At 31.9% G+C, this 21,948-nt stretch overlaps 3 protein-coding genes across 4 annotated transcripts; 1 reads left to right on the forward strand and 2 right to left on the reverse strand.

Moving 5' to 3' along the window:
- Positions 1–49: 49 nt before the first annotated feature.
- LOC107495788 (uncharacterized) lies at positions 50–2,702 on the reverse strand. The gene is made up of 3 exons (XM_016116965.3): positions 2,470–2,702; positions 2,005–2,337; positions 50–1,215 (listed from the first exon to the last, which is right to left on the reverse strand). The coding sequence occupies exons 1-3, from the start codon at positions 2,587–2,589 to the stop codon at positions 466–468; spliced, it is 1,203 nt and encodes a 400-aa protein (XP_015972451.1). The 5' UTR covers positions 2,590–2,702; the 3' UTR covers positions 50–465.
- A 5,444-nt stretch (positions 2,703–8,146) lies between these two features.
- LOC107495721 (uncharacterized) lies at positions 8,147–9,306 on the reverse strand. Its single transcript, XM_016116885.1, has 2 exons — positions 8,785–9,306; positions 8,147–8,581 (listed from the first exon to the last, which is right to left on the reverse strand). The coding sequence occupies exons 1-2, from the start codon at positions 9,304–9,306 to the stop codon at positions 8,147–8,149; spliced, it is 957 nt and encodes a 318-aa protein (XP_015972371.1).
- A 1,216-nt stretch (positions 9,307–10,522) lies between these two features.
- On the forward strand, positions 10,523–13,580 carry LOC107495829 (B3 domain-containing protein At5g18000). 2 transcript variants are annotated; one of them, XM_016117026.3, is made up of 5 exons: positions 10,523–11,529; positions 11,665–11,810; positions 11,999–12,512; positions 12,776–12,954; positions 13,055–13,580. In XM_016117026.3, the coding sequence occupies exons 1-5, from the start codon at positions 11,085–11,087 to the stop codon at positions 13,370–13,372; spliced, it is 1,602 nt and encodes a 533-aa protein (XP_015972512.2). In that variant the 5' UTR covers positions 10,523–11,084; the 3' UTR covers positions 13,373–13,580. The 2 variants fall into 2 exon arrangements, with proteins under 2 accessions (XP_015972512.2, XP_015972513.2); XM_016117027.3 differs by having other exon boundaries at positions 10,601–11,529; positions 12,779–12,954.
- Positions 13,581–21,948: the final 8,368 nt, after the last annotated feature.

Here is a 21,948-nt window from a genome sequence, read left to right on the forward strand (position 1 = left end):
TAACAATACAAATCTTTCACAACATGTTAACATTGTCATAATAATACAGTTATAATGATAAGTTACTCTTGCATATTGTATTCATAACCAAAGATATATAGAGTACACTGAAACAGCACATTCAGCACAGCACCTTCCCCGCTATAGATATATAGACTATAGAGTACACATTTCCAAAATAATACACCATCTTTAGTACAAGACTTCTCCATCGTGGCGCTAATCAAAGAATTGTTTTTCAAATCCAATATCACTACAAAAAGCATGTAAAAGCAAATTCTTCTTTCAATTTTTTTCTTTTTCACTTTCCTTTTTTGGGATATTTACAAAGCCAATCATGAGTGCATGAGTGATATATTTTACAAGAGTTAGTTAACTCCTTTATCTAACAGCATCAACAGATGAATCTATGAAAAGGCCTATTAAAGTTTTGGAAAAAAATGTTACAACTTACAAGAGCATCTCCTACCACTTGACATCCAATGTGAGAGCTTCTGGAGGAAGAAGAACCGGTCGCAATTTCGTATATGACATATTAGACATCAAATTAGCCCATGAAGCTGAATCGGATTCGATAAAAGGCTTCACTTTCTTTATCAAAACCGGCTTTAGCCTGTCTGCCTCGACTTTCGCCAATATCTCGAACCAAAACCTCTCTACACTCGGTCTTGTTCTCCAATCAGGTAATGTGCGACTAAGTGTGACATTACTCCCTATGTCTCTTTCCAATTCTAGAGGGAACTTTACGGCAGCTGATGCTTTAATGTTTGCTCTCAGGAAGCCAAAAAACTGATCTTGAAGAATCTTATGACCAACAAGACTCCTCAGAATCTTCTCGAACACACTTAATTTAGAGCTTAATTTATCAATGGGGCATGCTCGCTTTCTACGTGTATGGCCATGATAACATTTTTCTGGAAGCAGCTCAACTGTGTCCTCTGAAATTGATGTAGTTTCTATTGGTGAATAACGGTTCCTGGCTTTATAAGCTACTAATGATGCAGACCCGAATATGCGTATGGGAATTAACGGCATGCACGTTGACTGCAGAAAGGGCCAAAATGCACTTCTTCCCTTGCTATATAACGCAGTCCCATTTATTCGCAGATCAAGATCAGACGAGTAGAAAAGAGATATTTCTTGTGCTTGTTTTACTTCTATTGTAATACCTTCACCAACAAGGATGTGTTTCAAACCAGTATAAGAAACATTCATCTGCAAAATCAAAAGGTAGTGAGACATCAAAACAGATAGTAACTAAACGAAAAATTCAAAAGATATATCTTAGCTTGCTATTTGCTCAAGAAACAAGAATGTTATGTCATTGATGGCATAAAAATGTTAACTCTAATGACATCACTAATGACAGTAAGATTTCTTTGACTTTGAAGCATTAATTGTCACAGATCAACGTCAAATGAAGATAAAATGCTTAACATATGTGGCAAAAATCAAAGTACAGGTTCAATGGTTCATAAATATGAAAACAATAAATGAAGCCGTATTTAAAGCTATAACATATCTAAGAAATAACAGCTAGTTACTTTCAATAACAAACACAGTGAAATAATACTTGCACCTTGTTCTTCATCTCAAATTTAAATCCACATGAAGAATATTTAGTTCAAATCTGTTACAGTTTAACATTGCAAAAATGTTTTTTATTGATTCCAATCACTGGCTATATTAGTAAAAGCAAATTACTTAGGAAATGGATTTAATTGGATAACAGTGTAAAAAGATTATTTTTAAACTCTTAACTCCCCTAACAACTCCTTCAAAGTTCAAACTCTATGATTGGCTATCACTTAAAATTACTCAAAAAAAATATAGATAAAAAATTAATCTAACAGAGATATAAGAAAGAAAAACAACAACTTCCAAGTGAACAAGAAAAGAAACATGAACTTCAAGTTCAACTACTTCTGCCACATAGAGATCTGAATAGAACAGCAACAGAAAACTACTAAAAAACTAAAATTTAGATGAGAAATCATATCATACAGGCAATGATAGTGAGAATCTGTGTGTGTCATCAACAACCAACTCAAAAGGACCTTCCAAATTGATTGAATCAAGAACAGCCGTGGAGCTAACACGATGAATCAGAGATCCTAAATCCTCTTCCACCGATTTGAGCTTCCTCCTCAACTTGCTCCAACTCGCAACCTGGTCAGAGAATTTCACAGAAAAATTGCTCTTTTTCCCAAACCCAATTCTGAACTCGAAGTTCTGAAACGTTCCGAACCTGAACCTGTTCCCAACAGATTCCGAATTAAGAACCCGCAAATCGTTCAAATCCCACTTCTGCTTCAACGAGATTGCCTTCAATACATCCTGATTTCAACGAATCAGGTAATTAAAAATTAAAAAAAAAGTTTTTTTTAACTTTTTTTTAGGTTTTTTTTTATAATGAATAATAAAATAAATGAACAGAAAGGGGGAAGGGAGTGAGAGGGGGTAAGGTACCTGTAAGATGAGGGTGAGGTTGGAAGAGGGGTTTGAAGAAGAAGAATACGAGAAGGGAGTGATTTGAAGAAGAAAGAGGAAGAAGAAGGAGAAGGAGAGTGAGAAACGACGAGAAAACATGGTCGTTAACGGCGGAAAGTGGCCGAGATAAGTGTAAATTACGACGTTTTGGTTAGTCGGTTGGATATGTAGTCTACTCTACTCTAAAAAAAATTGCTTCACTATCAATATCATTATCCTAATTTCTCTCAACTTACTATCAATATCAATATCACAATTTCTTTTTTTCTTCTGATTTTACTAAAATATATCAAATCAATAGGTTTATAGTTAGGTTTCAAGATGAATATTTTGTATTAAACTAGTTGAAACTTAGTGATATTTTGTAAAAGAAAATGCTCTATTGCATTAAAAATCAGTATATAAATATTGATTCATATTTTTTTAACTAAATATTACTAAAATAATCAAACGTGAGTATATTAAAATTATCTGTAATAATATAATAATAATAATTTTTTGTATAAGATATCGAATATATATTTTTGTAAGCAGTAATTAATTGGTGAAATTTTTACATGTAATATGATTGTATTTTGGTAAGTATTCTAACAAAAAATGTAGAGACATTAGATAGTAGAAATGAAACTAATATTTAAAGATTGAATAAAATTCATGCTAGAAAGTGATATATCTACTATATATAAATAGGATAAGAAAGTGTGGTGTTCATTTTTTTAAAAAAAATTGTATATTAAAAATAAGATTAATGTTTATTTTATTTTATATGTTAATATTTTTAATTATTGTGTTTATTTATGCAATAAGAAATCCAAGTATTCGACTACTCCAAAGCTTAGGCTTTGATAATTTTTATTTTTAAGGGAGTTTTTTTTGCAAATTCTAATTTTTATTTAACATGATGAATATGTAAAATTATGATGACACAACAAAAAAATCATATTTGTATTATTATTTGCTACATTAGTAATTGTATAATTTTTTATGGTAAAAACACACTTTTTTTATTATTTTTATTTTTTATGAATTATTTTTAATAACAAAAGTAAAAAATATACTAACAAAATATACATAAAAAAGATAAATGTTCATTTTTGTTTATACTTGGCTTGGCCCAGGGTCTAAAGGAAAGAAAACTTACTGCATTACAATTTTGCTGAATTTCATCCCGCTTGCATTAGCAAGAAGATGATAGAATAAACATGAAGGTGACTGTTTTCAAAATTTAATTTTTGCTTCATGTTCCTGTTCGAATTTAGCAAGAGCATCAGCACAAAAATTCGTCTCTTTGTAGAGATGTTTAACTTCAACATCTTCCATCTTTATCAAAAACTCCTTGATGGAACGAACGAGGGAGGAGTTACCATGAATTTCTGGTGACATCTTCTAAGTCAGCGTTATAGCATACTTTGAGTCTGATTCCACCACCAACTTCTTAATTCCCAGCTCAAATGCTAGTTTAACCCCAACATACATGTCCCAGATCTCAGCCATAGTAATGACACAAACTTCAACGTTCATCAAGAAACCGGCAATAGTGCAACCCGTTCATTTTATAGTCTAAAATTAAAGTCATAGTTTAAATAGCTAATTTAATTCCATAAAGAATCTATAGAAGTCTATCAGATCCAATCAAACTAATTTAAGAAGCTGTGCGAATTAATCTATCCGATTTATTTGGGGCACAAATATCAGAATATATGTCTGACCCAATTTGTAAGGCAAGCAAGACCTTGTAATCCACTACTTCAAATACCTTCTACAATTAAAAAATAAGGATGACAAAAAAATATGTACCTATGGATATTTCCAAAAATTACCTACGACGAAGGACTAATCAAGACCTATAAAACTCTCCACATAGACGACGATCCGCCCGCAAATAAATAAGAACGAGAGTGAATCGAGAGTGGAGATTAAGGTATCCTCATGAGACCCACAAAATTTCTATAAAGAGAAATTTAGTTAAATATCCTTATGTATGTGTATATATGGTTATATCGTCCTAATTTATTTTCAACTTTTGTGAAAAAAAATATTTCATTTTATTTTAATTTGTATGATAGAGATTTTGTATATGTTAATTATGTTAAATTTGTGTTGAAATTATGTTTTAATTTAAAATATTTAATTGAATTATATTTAATTTTATTATGACTGTGTTAATTTTTTCTATTTTTTAAAGCTTAATAACAATGGATATTCAACTGGAGGGAAATAAATAAGGACTCGTGATGGGAATAGGACGAGATAAGGACATTTTACTAAACGGAAATAGAAAACGGAAAAAGAGTTTTTTTTTTTATGAAGATTTATTGCCATCCTTATCTATAACTCAGCCACTATCTTAACGTGGGATAATTTCTCAAATAATAAAAAAGAAATTATTTACTACTATAAATAAAAAGAGACTAAAAAATAATGACTAAGTTATTGCTTACCTCTATAAATACATTATCAAACTTAACAATGCTAGGGAACCAACTCTATATAAGCTAAGAATCAGCCAACTGGTAATCGGATGTTGCTACTAATAGGCACACAGATATTTCTTTTTCTTGTAAATTGGATGGTTTTGGATATGATTTATATGTTTCATGTGTTACGCATTAATAAAACATAATTAATTATATGGAATCAACTAATGAATGATCAAAACATCTGTTTCATGATTTTCTCCTAACACTAACGTGGTCAACAATAATTTAACAAACAAATTAAATTATAAATTAATAAAACTAATTATAATTAATTATGTTGTTCCATTCTTAACTGATTATTAGTTAGTTTCATATACTTTTCCTATCAAACTCAAGTATTTTTCAATTTTAATTCATTTAAGCTTGCTCTAAATTTTTGCTAATTTAAATATTAAAATTTTTTACATGTATTTCCACCACCATTTAATATCTACCATACCGACAACACAAATCAAATTTTTCATTTGAACCATATGTCTAGGTCCAAATCTCTTTTGGTTTAGGTATTATCTCTTAGTGTTACATATAACATTTGTTCAATAAAAAATATAAAATTTAGGGACTAAATAACTTGTAATTTTAAAAAATTGGCACTTGACATCCAAGTTTTTTTCTTTTTTGGTCAGAGACATCTAAGTTTAAGAAGCCAACCCAACTAAAGAGGAATCTCAAATTGAGATTTTAGGCCCAAATTATAATGTGCGGTAGATTGTGAAGTAGGCGAAAAAAAATTTATAATTGGGATTTTGAATAAGATACTTTTTTTATTTTGAATTCTTATTATTTTTTTATAATTATATTATCTAATTTTTTTCTTTATTTTGAAAAAAATTGATCATGAATCATCTAAAACAATCAAATTGACATGGGTTGATGCTAAGCAAAATCGAGAGTTTATTGGTCACGATCTGTTAAATCTAAAGTTACATTAAAGAGTGTTTCCACGTTGTAGAACCTCTTAAGAGAATATAAGATTTTCATGAATTCAAACAGTATAGTTCACAATACGAACTATTACAAAAATTAAGATAACTGTCTATATACTAATAACGGATGTATAAATTATCGAGAAGATAAGAATTGTATTAATCCCTTCGGATCGCTCAGATCCCACAAGCAATTGTCCTTTGTATATATTATATAATAAATTACTATATTTATTGTATTAATTAATAAAAGCATGCAACGGAATTGAACCACTTATTATATAAATGACTTAATAAATATTTTTTAATATTTTAAAGAATCTATTTCAATTTTTTTAATATTTTTTAGAAATGAACTATAAACTTAGTGAGTCAACACATAAACAGCTAAAGTAATATATATTTTTTAATTAGTAATTAGTAATATCAAATTTAGATTTTGTCTATAAAAAATTATATTCTTCCTAAAATAAAATCTCAAATAATCATAATATATGTATTTAAAAAATTAGTAATTTATAATATGTATTTAAAAATTTAATCATTAGCATAGTACAATTTTAAATATTCAGGTCAGACTCAACAATTTGTTTGCTTGATTAAAAGGCACAGTGATTTTTTTTAAAAAATAGTTAAAAGAAATCTAAAATAATAAGATTTTAAAAAATAAAAAGTAAAAATAATTAAAATCGCACCTTATAATTTTTCTATTTTCTCTGTTTTTTAAAGCAATTTCTATATTTAAGAAACAATAAGAAAATGACAATATTTTTGAAAATAACATATTTTGGTCCGTATCAATTTTTTTTTCCCTCTAATATCTGTTTATAATGTAAGTATGTAACAAAAAAAGGCATTTTACTTTATTAAAATGATTGAAAGGATTCTTTACTTAAATGTAATATTTATCATTTGTTTATATAAGTGTTCTGATTCATTGTTATGTAAACTGTAGTAGATAACTACGTTTTACAATTTATACATAAACTGTGGGAGGTTGGCACGGTTCACAGACAAAAAATAATGAGCATAAACCGCGATTAGTTACTACGGATTATGCATGAAAAAGGTGGGTAAAAACCGTGCTTAGTTACCACGGTTTATGAAAAAACTTTGTGAGCATAAAATCTTGTTGGTTATCACGGTTTATGCTTGGAGTATTATAAACACATAATCCGCATTAAGTCATCACGGATCTCATATGTGGTAAATCAAAATTTTAGAATTTGGGAGGTTGAGAGAGAACCTGGGAAAGGCTTTGAGGTTTTGAACCATTTGAGTGGTGGAGTCATGGAAGACGAAGTTTACATGTACCGATTAAATGGCGTTGCACACGTGGCTGGAAACATCGACGAAGAGGTTAGTTATACTACCTTATTATTATTGTTGTTGTTGTTGTTGTTATTATTATTATTATTATTATTATTATTTATTATTATTATTGGGAGTTGTTAGTATCATTATTGTTATTGTTAGTATTATTATTATTATTTGTATTGTTATTATTGTTATTGTTGTTATTATTAGTATTATTGTTATTATTAGTATTGTTATTGTCGTTATTATTATTGTTATTGTTTCATTATTGTTATTACTATTATCAGAGAAAATAGAAAACCAATATAGTTGTATACTAATGTTTTTAAATTATATTTACTGTTATTAATATTGCTCGTATGCTGAGGATTTTTTTATCCACATATTGCAGCCTATTAGGGTTATTAACGGTGTCAGAAGACAACAGAATATGCCTTTACACGACCGGATTATACCGTATCTAGAGACCGCAGGCTTGTATCACTTGGCTAGACTGAACAGTCAATGGTTATGGATTGATGAGCCTCTACATAGCGCATTCGTTAAGAGGTGGCGTCCTGAGACCCACACCTTTCACATGCCGTTTGGGGAGTGCACTATCACTTTGCAAGATGTGGCATATCAGCTGGGTTTGCCCATACAAGTGGATATCGTCAATACTCACCAGGGGTTTGCAATGCCGGAAGACCTCGATGCAGGGTGGAAATGTCCAGAAAAGACAATGAAAGTACACCGTATAATCATCGACCTGATCCCAAGTCGAATAGGAGAGGTCTTTAACACTGTAACTATCCCGGCCATGGTCAACTATACCTCTAGCATCCACCGTGGCAACTCGGGATACGACTCTTCCCAATCTCCGTATATTTGTGCTACTGCCTTCTGTTTTACCATCCAAACCTTCCTGTAACTAGGCCTGAACCCGTAATCAGCTTATGTTGCTTGTTGCAAGACCTTTACCGTAACCGCAGCATCCGCCCTAACCAACGGATAAATTTTCGCACAGATAACATGATAATCAAGCTGTCGGTGATCACTAGAAATAGAGGTGGCCAAGCAAGTGTGCGAACCGTTGTACCTCCTAACCTCCCAAGTGCCCTTTCGTGCACGAAGCGATATGCGAATCAACCAACTACAACCCTTGCTGAACTCCTTACATTTTCCATGATACTTCAGATGATCCGATTCCAAGACTCTGTACTCAACACCTCGACGGATGCTATAGTCCTTCACATTCAGAACAACTTCATCTTTATTCTGGAATGATTGCCCAATCTGAAATTCTGTAGAAGAATCCCCAATTGTAGCACCTCCGTCTGCCTGTTGAGCAAAAGCCTCCAAGTTTAGAGTGGAGAAGTGTGGAGGGTACTGCTATGTGCCAGAACTTGAAGGGTCATGCTGTGTATGTGGATTGGCACCTGTATCATCATCGCTGTTCCCAATGATATCTACAGGCTCCTAGTCAGAGTCATCGTCCCGCATTGCATTCTCAACTCGATCAGGTTTCCGAACCCTTGAACATCATGAATCATGCCAACACCGGTATCCACCTCAAATGCCTGCTGTCAGACCCCAGGATTCTCCAACTGTATAGAAGCAACTGCCTCCGCTCGATCTAAATCAGCCGCAAAGGAAGGGGATGCGACCTGCGGAACAGATGGTCCGGCCGCAGGCATCGAACTAGACGCACCGTCCGCGGTAGTCGAGCTATAAACTAGAGCTGATGTCCCAAAACTATCGACACCAACCTCCAACTTCGCATACAACTCGTGTATTCTGACATCCGGAAAACTCCTAACACAATGAAACAGAACCCGAATATCTTCATCGGCCGCTATCACAAACGTATCATACTTAACACTGGTCGACACAACTGCGGTGGGAATCTTGTAGAATAGCTTCTTCACCCACTTGCTCCCAAATACTCCAAACTTCTGCAAGATGCTGTTCTTTACATCTGACAAAGTGCTTGATGAATTAATAAAGACACTCAACGGTTCTCTGTCAGTGAACTTCACACTATATTTTTTGCTTCTTTGATTTTTTCCAAAGTAATGCACTAAGACAAGAAAACTCTCTTCCTCACTTGCCATTGTGAGAATGCTCCTCTTCAATAGCTTGAATCTCACTCATATATATAGAATTCTTCTTTTCATAAACCATGGCAGCTAACAAGTTCTGCATTTACATAATCCTTCATAAACCGTGACAGATTAGAGGATTTTATGGTCAAATTTCTGCCTTTGTAAACCGCGGTATTATAAACCGTAATTATCTATTACAGTTTACGTAATAATGAATCAAGATACGCAAATAAAAAAATTACGATTGTTACATTTGAATAAACATTTCTCTCATTTATTTTATTCAAATAAATTGCCCAAAAAATAATCCTAGTATTAAAATTAAACATTCACCTTCTCGTTTTTTACATGTACAGTAAAACCTGCTACAGTAGCATAGGACGCTGATGAACCATTTACATCTCCATTCACTTACCTCCACGTGGCACAGTGAAGCTGGTTCTCACGCGCCCCTGCTGCATGATGCATGCTTGCCAATACCTAAACGTCGTCGTTTCAGTTGAAGTGAATTACACGCGCCTGGACTGCATTTTACAAAATAGCAGGCAAGAAAAACTCGATGAAGCAGCATAGACTGTGGCATACCCCATACGATTACGAACGAGACCCAAATGAAAAACAATGAAATAATCAAAGAGAAATGACCAAACTCAAGGTTGCTCCATAGATTTCCCAAAAGGGAAGAATTTTTCTTTTTTAATTTAGAAAAAACAGTTTCACACTTCGTGTTAGGGTTTCTCAATTTCGGTTTGGAACCTAAGGTATGCAATTTTTCTTTTCACTTTTCAGGTGCTGTGTGTGGTTATTGATGTTGAGAAAGATCAACATTGTAGCTTGAATTTTAACAAAAAGGGGGAGAAAGAAAGAAGAAGAAGAAGAAGAAGAAGAAGAAGAAGAAGAAGAAGAAGAAGAAAGACCTAGGGATTGTGAATTGAATGTTTGATTTTTGTGAATGGCCTGCGAGAGCTGTGGCTGTGAAGGGAACTTGAATGTGAGAAAGCCTCAGTTCTATGAGTTTTATTCTTCCACTCCTAACATCGTAGCTCAAGTTATCACTCTCGGAAGGTGACAATGAATAGTGACACCCTTTTCTTCTCCCTTCTCTCTCAATCCGCATTTCTCTCTCTCTCCCTCTCTCTCTCTCTCTCTCTCTCTCTCTGTTGTTGTTGTAATTGCATGTTTTCAAGCTTCAAAATCATAATTTGTCTAATTATACTCAGTGTTATGAAATGTACGAAACCATCATAAGTTACCCAGTGATACCAAGTGTTATGTAAAATGCGTGAAATCCTAGCTAATTCTGACATATCTAATAATATACTGCCATGCAATATATTATGATTTAGCAAAGTATGTTGTATGCACAAAAAATATGTTATACATTTTCAAAGAAAGAGAAAAAGAGCTCATATATTTAAAGTGATGCTGGGAAACTAGTCTGTGTTTGTGGATACAGCGGAGTACTAAACTTTCTGAAAAAGTGACCCTTTGTGAGTATTGTTGTAGAAAGTGGTCCTTTGCAAAAGCGGTTATCTAATTCTGTTGTAGTGGTTCACAGTTTAATATCTTCCTACGTTCCCAGTGGTCACTGTCTCTAAGCGAGGAATGAAATTGGTTCATCTCATTTATATTGCTGCATTGCTTCTTGGGATTTTGATGTTTGAAAGAGAATTCTCTTGTTGCAGAAAAATCCTGCTGCATTCATTCATCACTTTCTGGGTAGGGCTAATGGCTTAGTTTCAGTAAAAAGCCATAGGGGAAAATCTTGGCCAGTTCAATTAATTAAGATGGAAAATGATATGTTCTTCCATCAGGGATGGCCATCGTTTGTGGGAGATCATCATCTGGAATGCGGTGATCTGTTGGTTTTCAGATATGAAGGTTACCTAAATTTCACCGTGCAAGTATTTGACAAGAATAAATGTGAAAAACTGGGATTAAATTCTGAATGCAGTCAAAATTCAGGCAACTTTGATAATATAAGAGGTCACAAAAGAGATAGGAATGAGAAATCCTCTCTGGATGTTATTGTTGAAGGGGCTACAAAGAAAATGAGAGGCAACAATGCCGACAACCAAGAACTTAAGCTGAGTATAGTTGGGAAAGACATATTGCAATATGAGTTAGTAAAACCTATTAGTATGTTCAAAGAAAAAGAAGAAACTTCCAGAGCATGTTCAACTAATGACATTCCGTTGCCTTTTCATGTGGGGAATAGCAATGAAGATGAAGGTAAAGTTAATTTTATTTATTTATTTTGAGTCACACAGAAAAGGTCTACTAAATTAATCCAATCTTGCATGATGAACTGGTACTTTCTACAAAATCCTAAACTCTTGCTTGCTTGAATTGTTCAATTCAATACAGATGCTGATCAATATATTCTGAATGGTATTTCACTATCAAACTTAGCAGCACATGATGAGAAAAAAGTAGCTCGATCATTTACTTCATCTTTTCCATATTTTGTAAGGATCATGAAAAGCTTCAACGTTAGCGGTTCATATACTCTGGTGGGTTGCTACGTTCCCTGCTTCTTGATTTGAGAAGGTTTTTAGTAGAATGTATTATAGAAATTGAGTTTTTAACAATTACAAATATTACTTCTCTCTAACCATATGCATGAAAATATATAATGTGGATGTAAGTTTTACACACATAAAACTCTTCTTGATACTGATTTCTGATTGGGATAATGCAGAATATCCCGTATCAATTTTCAATGGCACATCTCCCAAACTGCAAGATAAAGATTATCCTCCATAATTTGAAAGGAGAACATTGGACTGTTAATTCTGTGCCATCAACAAGAGTGCATACAAGTCACACTCTCTGCGGAGGATGGATGGCCTTTGTGCGTGGCAATAACATAAAGGTTGGAGATGTCTGCATTTTTGAACTCGTGCATGAGTGTGAATTACTTGTTCGTATTGCTGGAGGTGGAAAAGATCTACAAGACCCGGTTGCGAAACCAGATTTAAGTAACCCTAGTGCAGGACATGCTATCACTTGCCATAAGGCTTCAAGATATATGTCGGTGAATCCTAAAGACAACCCAAAAAACATAATAAACGTTGATCAATCAGTTAAAAAGCGGTCAAAGGTTGGTCAAGAAGCTGCTTTTTCCATTGAATTAAGGAAATCTGGTAAAAGATCAAATTCTTCTAAGAAAACGGGGCTTGGCAATCGGACGAAAGCTGCCAATAAAAAGTTGGGTAAGTTTTTTTCTTCTCCATTTGTCCAATAGGTTACCTTCTCACCGCTAATTTAATGTAGTTGCTTATCTTCTGTTTCTACAACAAACATTTAGGACTTTGTTTTATTTCTTGAGTACAAGGATATAATCAACTCCTAGAGTAAATGCTGAACTTTTTTTTAATTATGATTATTTTAAATTTTTTAAATTTTTATTTGTAGAAGTTTCTACCTTCCATATCATGACATCATGTTGCATTTTGAACTATATTTGAACTATAAGCAGAGACAGCTGCTCAGAAGAGGCATCGTGTTGAAGATGAATTAAGCTCACAAGCTAATGCTGGTTTGAGAATGTTGTTTGCACTCGATGAACAAAGAGTGGCTCAAGCCTTTACTTCCCCTTTTCCTAATTTTGTGAAAATCATGAAAAAGTTCAATGTCAGTGGATCATACACTTTGGTGAGTTCTACAAAATCATTTAGCTTCCACTTTCACATGTTCTTTTATAGAGCATGCATTTGATTTCAATGCTAAACCATGAATACCTGTCACATTGTAGAAAATCCCATACCAGTTCTCTGCTGCACATCTCCCAGCCTACAAAACAGAAATTATTCTTCGAAATTTAAAAGGTGAAAGTTGGACTGTGAACTCTGTACCGGACGCAAAAGGCAGAACGGTGCATACCTTTTGTGGTGGATGGATGGCCTTTGTTCGCGATAATGACATCAATTTTGGGGACACATGCATATTCGAACTTGTTGCTCAGGGTGAGATGCGGGTTTATATATCTGGGGTGGGAAAGGAGGGGCTTGAACATCAAAATGGTCAAGTGAAACTTAATAGATTATTGGCCAACGTTCCATCTACCTGCTAACGTTCTTGTTTGTGAGACAGATAAGTTGATCTTTAAATGGAGATGTTTTTTATGGTGAGAGTTGCAAAAAGATCTTTTGCATGTAGTGTATGTTTCAGTAATTTTGTACTCTTTAGTGGTATATGTTTAACACTTCACCATTCACATCTCAATTCATCATCACCCCAAGATATTTCATATTAGAATATATTATTAGTAATGCTTATTATGCCATTGCTTTTGAGTTCTTCTCAATGTGATTGCCTATTAGACTATATTAATTGCTGCCTATTATGTCATAATCTAAAACTATTGTATCACTGTCCCTGGGTTCATGCAATATTGGTCTCATTCAGGTAATCAAGGTTAGCATTGTTTGATTTTGTCTTTCTGAAAATAGTTTATGCATTGCTTAATCATATTCCATATCCATGGGGTCTTGATTTATAAGTTAATTGTTGCTTTCTTATGTTGGCCATGGTTAAATTATCTTCCATAATCACGTATCAGCAATATAACTCTTGATAATGATGCTTTTTGTTTTCAGCATTTTGTATAAAACTGTTAATAAAATTTCACAAAAAAAAAAAGAGATTTTATTGTTCACTTTTTTCTTACAGGTTTTTCTAATTTAAATTCTCACGTACAATGATGTGATGTAATTTAAACAGGTTATAAGGTGCTTTTAATACATGTGACGTGTGTGATGTCTAAAGTAGAAGTTTTAGGCATATATTCGTTAAGAAGATTAATCATTTCTATATATATCTCTGCTTGATGCTGTGTTCAACAACTTTTCCAGTTTTCCATCTTGTGATAATTGGTGCCACTAGATTCCATTTTCTCAAAAGTGGTAATCAAACTTGTGTTGGAGAATCATGAAGACTGGTGAATACTATTTACTATCTTAATGTGTTGTAGCATCAGTCAATCTCTCTGATTCCTTCTGCCACAAATTCAATTCCTAAAATCTCGAGCCGCAAGGAGTATTCAATTTGCCATTTCACCATCCTTGTACTATTCTGTTATGAATCTTATGATTCTCACTTAAACATTTACAATTTTCTTTTCTCTAGTCATTAAATTTTGTTAAATATCAACTATGACCGGCTCAGAGACTATATGAGATATGAGACATGCAAACACATTAGGAATACTATAATTTCATGCAAATGTTTTTTATAATTTTAAAAGATATTGTATTAAAGAGTATCCTAAGGGGCTCATTTTTTGGATATGTAAATTCTATGTGTTGTGCATGATTATGGAAGTGGGTGGTGCTAGATATGAGTGTGGGGACAGTTTTTTTTGAACTATCAAGTGAAGAAAATGGACAGTTCGATTTCTTTATTAAAATGTTTAAGAACACAAATCGGACGGTCCGATTTGTGTGAGAGGAAAAATTGGAGGGTTCGATTTGTATTTTTAATTTTTTTTATTTTGAAAACAAAAATCGGATGATCCGATTTTAATATTAAATTTTTTTTAATTGTCTAAAACACAAATCGGACGGTTCGATTTGTGTGCTGTAAATTTTTTTAATTTTTTAAATACAATCGGATTCTTAACACCATAACTGCGTAAAGCATTCATACATTTCATAATTATGTTGTACGAGTAAATTCCCATAATGGTCCCTGAGGTTCAATGAATTACTCAATTTGGTCCTTGAGGTTCCAATTTCACTATAGTGGTCCTCCAGACTCGGGTCAATTTCGGTGCTGACTCAGTTAACGATGCTGATGTGACACTCCTTTGTCACGCTGGAGGTTCTCAAAACGATGTTGTTTTGGTTTGGTGCCCATTCTTGGGCTAAACGATGCCGTTTAGGTGTGAAAGTTGCATCAAAATAGGCCCGATTAAATATAGGAACTCCTTTGCCTTCTATACTTTCACTCTCGTTCTTCTTCTTTTTTCCTTCTTCAATGGCGAAATATTAGAGGTCAGTTTTTTGAGATTCTTTGTGTCACGTGATGACAGTGACGTTGACGAAGTGCGTTTGATCATCTTCTCCTCACTTGGAAGTTAGGTCACGCTGCATTATCGAGTGAGTGAAGGTAAGCTTCGTTTATTTTAAAAAGTGATTATTTTATACAATGGCGGTATTATTAATGTTACTGATGCAGATGACTGTTAGCGTTTTTTTAGTTGCTAGGATTTCATACATTTTTTGGTGGATTGGGATTTACGTTCTATTTTTTTTAATAGAACAGAGATAGGATAAAATTACATAAAGTAAATATGTAATTTAAAAGATACATAAAGTAAAATCCTAATAGTTGAAAACAGAATTGCCATAGATACATTAATAATCAAGTTTATATTTGATGCTACAAAAGAATAAAAGGTGTTGCACGAGAAATAACATCCCTTCCATAAGCTCCATATTCAATGTACCTAAAAAGATGCTTGACATGGATTGGAATTTGGAATGTTATTATACTGTTATTTAGATGTAGACACTTTAAATGTGTTTTACGTGAGGAACTACTATAAAGAATTTGGATACACTGACATAAAGCACTGTTGGTGGCTCCTTCTTGGTAGAGGCCTGGAGAATGGTTTAAGAAAATTGAGTAGCGACAAGGAACTAACAGAGATGGTCATTTGTGATAACAAGAATAGAGGAGTGGTTGATGTGTACTAGAACATAGTATTTCGATTCCAGAGGTATTAGTAGGCAAGGAGTTAGTGATGTATTTGAATGATGATGATGGTGGTAAAAGTGCTGCATCTCTTGCAATTGGAACTCATGAAAAAGGTGTTGCATCTGGTTCCTAAACACATTCCTAGCCCCAATAAGAAGGAGACTAATGAAAAAGCTAAAGAACCATCATCCAACAGCTCCTTAATTGTGACCCCTGTGAATGTCTAGCTTGTGAAGATTGAGCTCTTTTAGCCAACTGAATCTGAAGTCAACCCAAAACGAAAGTCCTCTTCACCGGCATCATCAATCCCAATCAATCCAATGTGAAGTGCTAGCTCAGGAATAGCAGCAAGGATGGCAAATTACATAAAATTTGTACCAACTCCAAGATTCAAGACTCCAAAAAAGAGCTGAAGACTTTAGATCATTATATATATGTATATATAGGCTTTTATTTTTTTGAAAAACTTCGACAGTGTTTGATTAAAGATGTGCAGTCTTAAGTGTCATTTTTTGGTCTATGACTATGGCTGTGGGTAAATATTATACCACAACCTTTTTTGCATTATGTTTGGTATCTTGTACATATGATTATAATATTATGACTCCTTATAGTGATTTATTATTTCCATTCGTTATACTTATTACTTGAATCAGGTAGGCATCATTCATAATCTGATGCAATTACATGACCAACATTATAACAACTTCAGATTTTTTTATTCATATATTTTATTCATTACATAAACTAACAACAAAAGAACATTATTATAACAACTTCAGATTTTTGCATTCATATATTTCATTCATTAAATACATAAACTAACAACAAAGTGCATTCAAATTTTACATAACATTATAACAAAGAATAATATCATTAAAAGCAAAATCAATACTAACAAATGAAGAATCATTTCTTGATTTCTAACATCATCTTCCACCTTTGCTAATCTTCAGGCATAGTTTAGCTTCAGTTCATCATTTTGATTAACAAGTTCTGATTTTTTGACATCTTCATCTTGCTCAGTGTTTGTCCACATAAACCACCCACACCACCTCTTCTCATTTTTTTGAAACAAAAAAAAAAATTTAAATATACTGCAGAAACAAAAAAAGGTTTGTTTGGACTCAAATATGTCCCATACCATCGCAAAACCGGACGGCAGCCACAGCCACACCATTCTGGCACGGGTGCTGTGTTCCCACGGTTAGTAGTCATCGCACAGTACCCATTCGAATGTGACTTTATCAAACTGCCTTCAGCAATGCTCCCACTTCCCATAATAGTTTATTAATGTCAAATAAGTGCAGATGATCAAAGAACTTTGATTAAGAAGAAGAAAAAGAAAAAGAAGAGGAACGCAATCTGAACATTGAGAATGAATTAGGGTTTTATAATGGGAGAAGGACTAAATTGGATACAATTACAATCTTTTCAGGTCATCAGCCGTTGGAAACCTCCAGCGTGGTAAAGGAGTGCCACATCAGCACTCCGTTAACTGAATCAGTACCGGAATTGACCCAAGGACTATTATGGTGTTCGGAGTTGAGTCTGCAGGACCACTATGGTAAAATTGAAACCTCAAGGACCAAATTGAGTAATCCATTGAATCTCAGGACCATTATGGGAATTTACTCTACGTTGTACACCATTTTCCTTCCATATCTAAATTAAAAAGTGATCCTAAGGAGTATCAATGCCCGCCATTTAAGAATAGAAAACTTATAAAAAATTTTATCCATTAAAAGCTTCAACTTTTTCTTTAATAGATACTATAACTATGAAGTTGCTTAAGATTTTAAATTTAGAAATAGCAATGTTAAAAAGAAAATTGATATCAAATAATATGATTTAGCAATGTTCCTTTAATCAATTGATCATTTGATCTCATCTCCTTAACAAAAACCCTTTCAAAAGAAAAAAGAATGGTCATGCTATGTATATACTAGTAAGTTATAAGTTATTTATATAAAATATAGGCTCAAAACATATGTTAAAAATATATAGAATACCATAAGTAAAAATATATGGCTGATGTAATGGTTATTTTTTAATGTATATATACATATAAATCAATCATACATAACCATCGACGGACACACATAGAAGAGGCTGAGGGCAAATGTCCCACTTACTAATATATGGGGTATATATAATAGATGCCCCATTACTTTAATTATTTACTTTTACTGTTAAAAATATTTTAATTTTACTCACATATTAAATATTAAAATGTTTTTATCTAGATAAATTTTAGTAGTTTATTTTGTCGTTTAACTAACCATTTATTTTTAACAAAAAATACAATGACCTTTTTGGTGCCTTAAAAGTAAAAATACAATAATTCCATCCTACTTACTTATTTATCTAAGAAAAATTGCAGTTTTTTAATTAACGATAAAAAAAAATGAAAGCTGAATATATTATCTTTAAATTCAAATGAGATACAAAAAATTTAATTTAGTTAAAAATTTTACATAATATAAAAACATGAAAAAAATTAATTATAAATTTATTTTTAAGTCATATTGTATTAGTTACTTTCATATATTAACTGACATGTTTTAGATTAATATACATAATTATGCTTAGATTTTATATTTTATATATACATATGTGTATGTATGCGCATGTTTGTTAATTTTTGCCTCCATTACATACCAACAAAATAAGGCAAGTCTACCTTACATTTTGTTTTTTTATATACTTTTTAATATTTTTATTTTACATATTTTGTAAAAAAGATAGCAGGATTAAAGAAAAGGAATTATTTAATTTGAGTTTTTATTTTTTATTTTTATTTCCAATATTTTTTAGAAAATTGTGAGGAAGAATGATAAAAAATTTTAAAAAATTATTTTTTGTTATTTTTTCTTATTTTTCATACAAAATATTAAAAATAAAAATACAAACTAAAAAACTCTAAAACTATATTTTCTATTTCCACTCCATGTTATAACTTTTAATTTTTCCCAAATTTTTTAAAACAGAGATATACTAATAACAAAAAATAAAAAATTTCACAAAAAAAGATCTATTGCTATATATTGGAGATATGAAAAGAAATTAGTATACAATTTTTTTCCTCAAAATACCTTTTACCATATAATGTATCGGAAAATATTGGCTCATTTTTTTTTATATAAAAATGATGTGTGTATCAAAATACCTTTTACCATATGATGTGTTACGGAGGTTAGGAGGTAATACATAGTTGTGATGGTGCTATCTTTTTTTAATTGATGGTAAAAAATTTGGACTTTTTTATTTTTTTGAGGAGAGAGAAAAACACAAATCGAACAGTCCGATTTGTGAGGAGCAATTAACGATCAACATTTTGCATAATGAAATCGGACTCACCGATTTTATGCATATGAAATTTTTGTTAATTTCGTTAGAACGCTAATCAAACGGTCCAATTTGAGTTGTTTCAAAATTTCAAATGGTAAAAAGGTGATCGAACCATCCAATTTGTTTGGTTATATATACACAAGTTAGCCAAAGTCTTCACTTCTTTTTTTTCGTCTCTAAATATTCATCTTTTTCTTTCCATTGTTTCAAAAAAAAAAATAATCAAAGTTGAGAGTGTTCAATGTGAGTATATTATCATCGATGATTGAGTTATGTTAAAAGTATATTATTATGGACAAATTTTGTTACAAAAATATGGAGTGAAATTTGTATGTGATAATCCATTAGATATTGTTATTCCATTTACATTGTCATTTGAAGAACTAAAAAGTGTGATTTGTGAGAAAATGGATTCTGAAATATCTAGGAGAGTGTATTTTGTGCAGATATCCTATTTTGTGTTTGGCGGATTCGTTCAATTTCAAACTAAATATGTAACCGATGAAGCGAGCATGCAATAAATATTTTCAGTGTATATTGAAACTCGGTCAGGAGTATCGTTCATCGAGTTGTATATTGAGTTCGAGCAATTTGAAGCGGACCAAGGTATTGAATTGGAAGATTATAATAGTGAAAGCGAGGAAGAGTTTGAAAGTAATTATGAGATCGTTGATGCGGGTGTAGACGATGATCAAGTTGACAACATTACAGAGACATATGTAACAGATGTGGTAAATGTACTAATAAATTAGTATCCATTTGAGGAGCTTACTTTCATACGTTCGTTGGACTTGGATGCCATGTATGCACCAAAGTTTTCTTAATATGTAAATGCAGGTATGTTATTTGCACATTTGTATGATAGCTTAATATTATAGATTGATTAGAGTATATGACCAACATATGTGATATGTGAAATTTAATTTATTAAATAACAATGAATAACTTATTTATTTAGTTAACAAATAGAATAATTACCTGTTGATGTATATTTAGTAATTGTTTATGTATATTTTTTAATTTAGTAAATAACATTTGATTACTTATTTATATTTTTATTTGGATAACAACAAATATTGAATTATAATTTATGATTTATACATAGATTTTATGATTTAATAGTAATTTATTTAGCTGAAATGTAGCTAAAATACAAGGTCTAACAAATACAAATAGACCTTATATATATTTCGATACCAATATTTGTGAAGACACTAAAGACACAACAAGAACATGATTATACCGATTTGTCTATTGCATTACCCAAAAAGAGTGAATAACGGATCAATCTTGATTCTTAGGACCAGTAAGTACTTTGTCATGTGCTTCACGTAGATCTTGCTCCTAATGAGAAACACTTTGGGGTAAATCAAACTGTCTCATCAATTTATTGGATGTAGGCCACTCAACGCATTCAAAAGATATTAATGGCACCATGGCACTTCAAATAACTGAATGTTGACGGATATAAATGGGAATCACGTCTATCTCAATGCGATCAACACTATAAACTTCTCAAACAAACTGGACATATTGAAAGTAAAAGAGAATTACACATAAAACAATAGTACAGTTAAAACAAAAATAAATACTTATTTATTACAACATACTTGTCCTTCTTACATATCATCCAATTACCTCCTAAAGTAAGCAAGAGAATGAAATCTGTAAACTCAGCACGCTCCCAGTTACGCCATCTGACATCAGACAATCTCTTAATTAATTTTTATCGTAAGAATTAAAATACAATGTGCTGCACTTTTTTAAAGCAAATAGTAATTAATTTTACCTATTTGCAATCGAAAAGAGTTGAGAATGACTAAAAATTAGCGTAAAAAATAGTAGACGGCTCCAAACAAAAATATCAGTGAATATTTATAATAACAATTAGCTCAATAATTATTCAAAAAATTTTTAAATTTATTTTATTATACTAACTGATATTTCTAACAATAAATAATAATATTATACGTATATATCTAATATAATATTTTTACTTAAATCTATTACTATTATTTTTATTAAATTAAAACATTTAATAATAAAAATTTACATAATTTAAATAATCAAAGGTAATTAATAATATAAAATTTCGGTTTATTAATTTATTTTATTTTTAGTCTTCTAGCTATTGTTTTTAAATTTGTTGGTGGTGTTGTTCTTTGCTCATCCAACAATGAAAAAAATGAAGAGAGAAGTGGAGTTGAGGGAATGGGTTTCGGATAGTGAGAAGGGTGAGAGTGCCAACACTGGGAGCACTGCATGCAAGCCACGTATTTTGGGTACGCAAATCGGACGATTCAATTTATGTACCATCTGATTAGTATAATCCAACCGTTCGATTACTTTTTCTTTCATCAGACCATCCGATTTATTCAACACTTCCATCACGGTAGTGTCAATCACCCTACACCCCAATAACTTTGCTATACACCAGCTGCTGCCCCATATCAAAATTAAAAGGTTCCACAATATTTTGTTAATTCTAAAAAATAAATCTATAATTTTTTTAAGTGTAATATTCTTACCATCTTAACTAATCTCAAGTTTTTTATTATTATTATTTTATAAAAAAAGTGAATATTTATAATTTCGGTA

Source organism: Arachis duranensis, chromosome 6 (genome assembly GCF_000817695.3).
Source record: "Arachis duranensis cultivar V14167 chromosome 6, aradu.V14167.gnm2.J7QH, whole genome shotgun sequence".
Taxonomy (NCBI): Eukaryota; Viridiplantae; Streptophyta; class Magnoliopsida; order Fabales; family Fabaceae; genus Arachis; species Arachis duranensis.

Excerpts from the sequence above, each read along its gene's own strand:
- LOC107495788 (XM_016116965.3), bottom strand. The coding sequence starts at position 2,589 with ATGTTTTCTCGTCGTTTCTCACTCTCCTTCTCCTTCTTCTTCCTCTTT. Across the intron at positions 2,338-2,469 it reads ACCTCACCCTCATCTTACAG|GATGTATTGAAGGCAATCTC; the intron begins GTACCTTACCCC and ends CGTTGAAATCAG. Across the intron at positions 1,216-2,004 it reads GATTCTCACTATCATTGCCT|ATGAATGTTTCTTATACTGG; the intron begins GTATGATATGAT and ends TTGATTTTGCAG.
- LOC107495721 (XM_016116885.1), bottom strand. The coding sequence starts at position 9,306 with ATGGCAAGTGAGGAAGAGAGTTTTCTTGTCTTAGTGCATTACTTTGGA. Across the intron at positions 8,582-8,784 it reads TACAGTTGGAGAATCCTGGG|TACCCTCCACACTTCTCCAC; the intron begins GTCTGACAGCAG and ends GGCACATAGCAG.
- LOC107495829 (XM_016117026.3), top strand. The coding sequence starts at position 11,085 with ATGGAAAATGATATGTTCTTCCATCAGGGATGGCCATCGTTTGTGGGA. Across the intron at positions 11,811-11,998 it reads TTAGCGGTTCATATACTCTG|AATATCCCGTATCAATTTTC; the intron begins GTGGGTTGCTAC and ends GGGATAATGCAG. Across the intron at positions 12,513-12,775 it reads AGCTGCCAATAAAAAGTTGG|CAGAGACAGCTGCTCAGAAG; the intron begins GTAAGTTTTTTT and ends TTGAACTATAAG.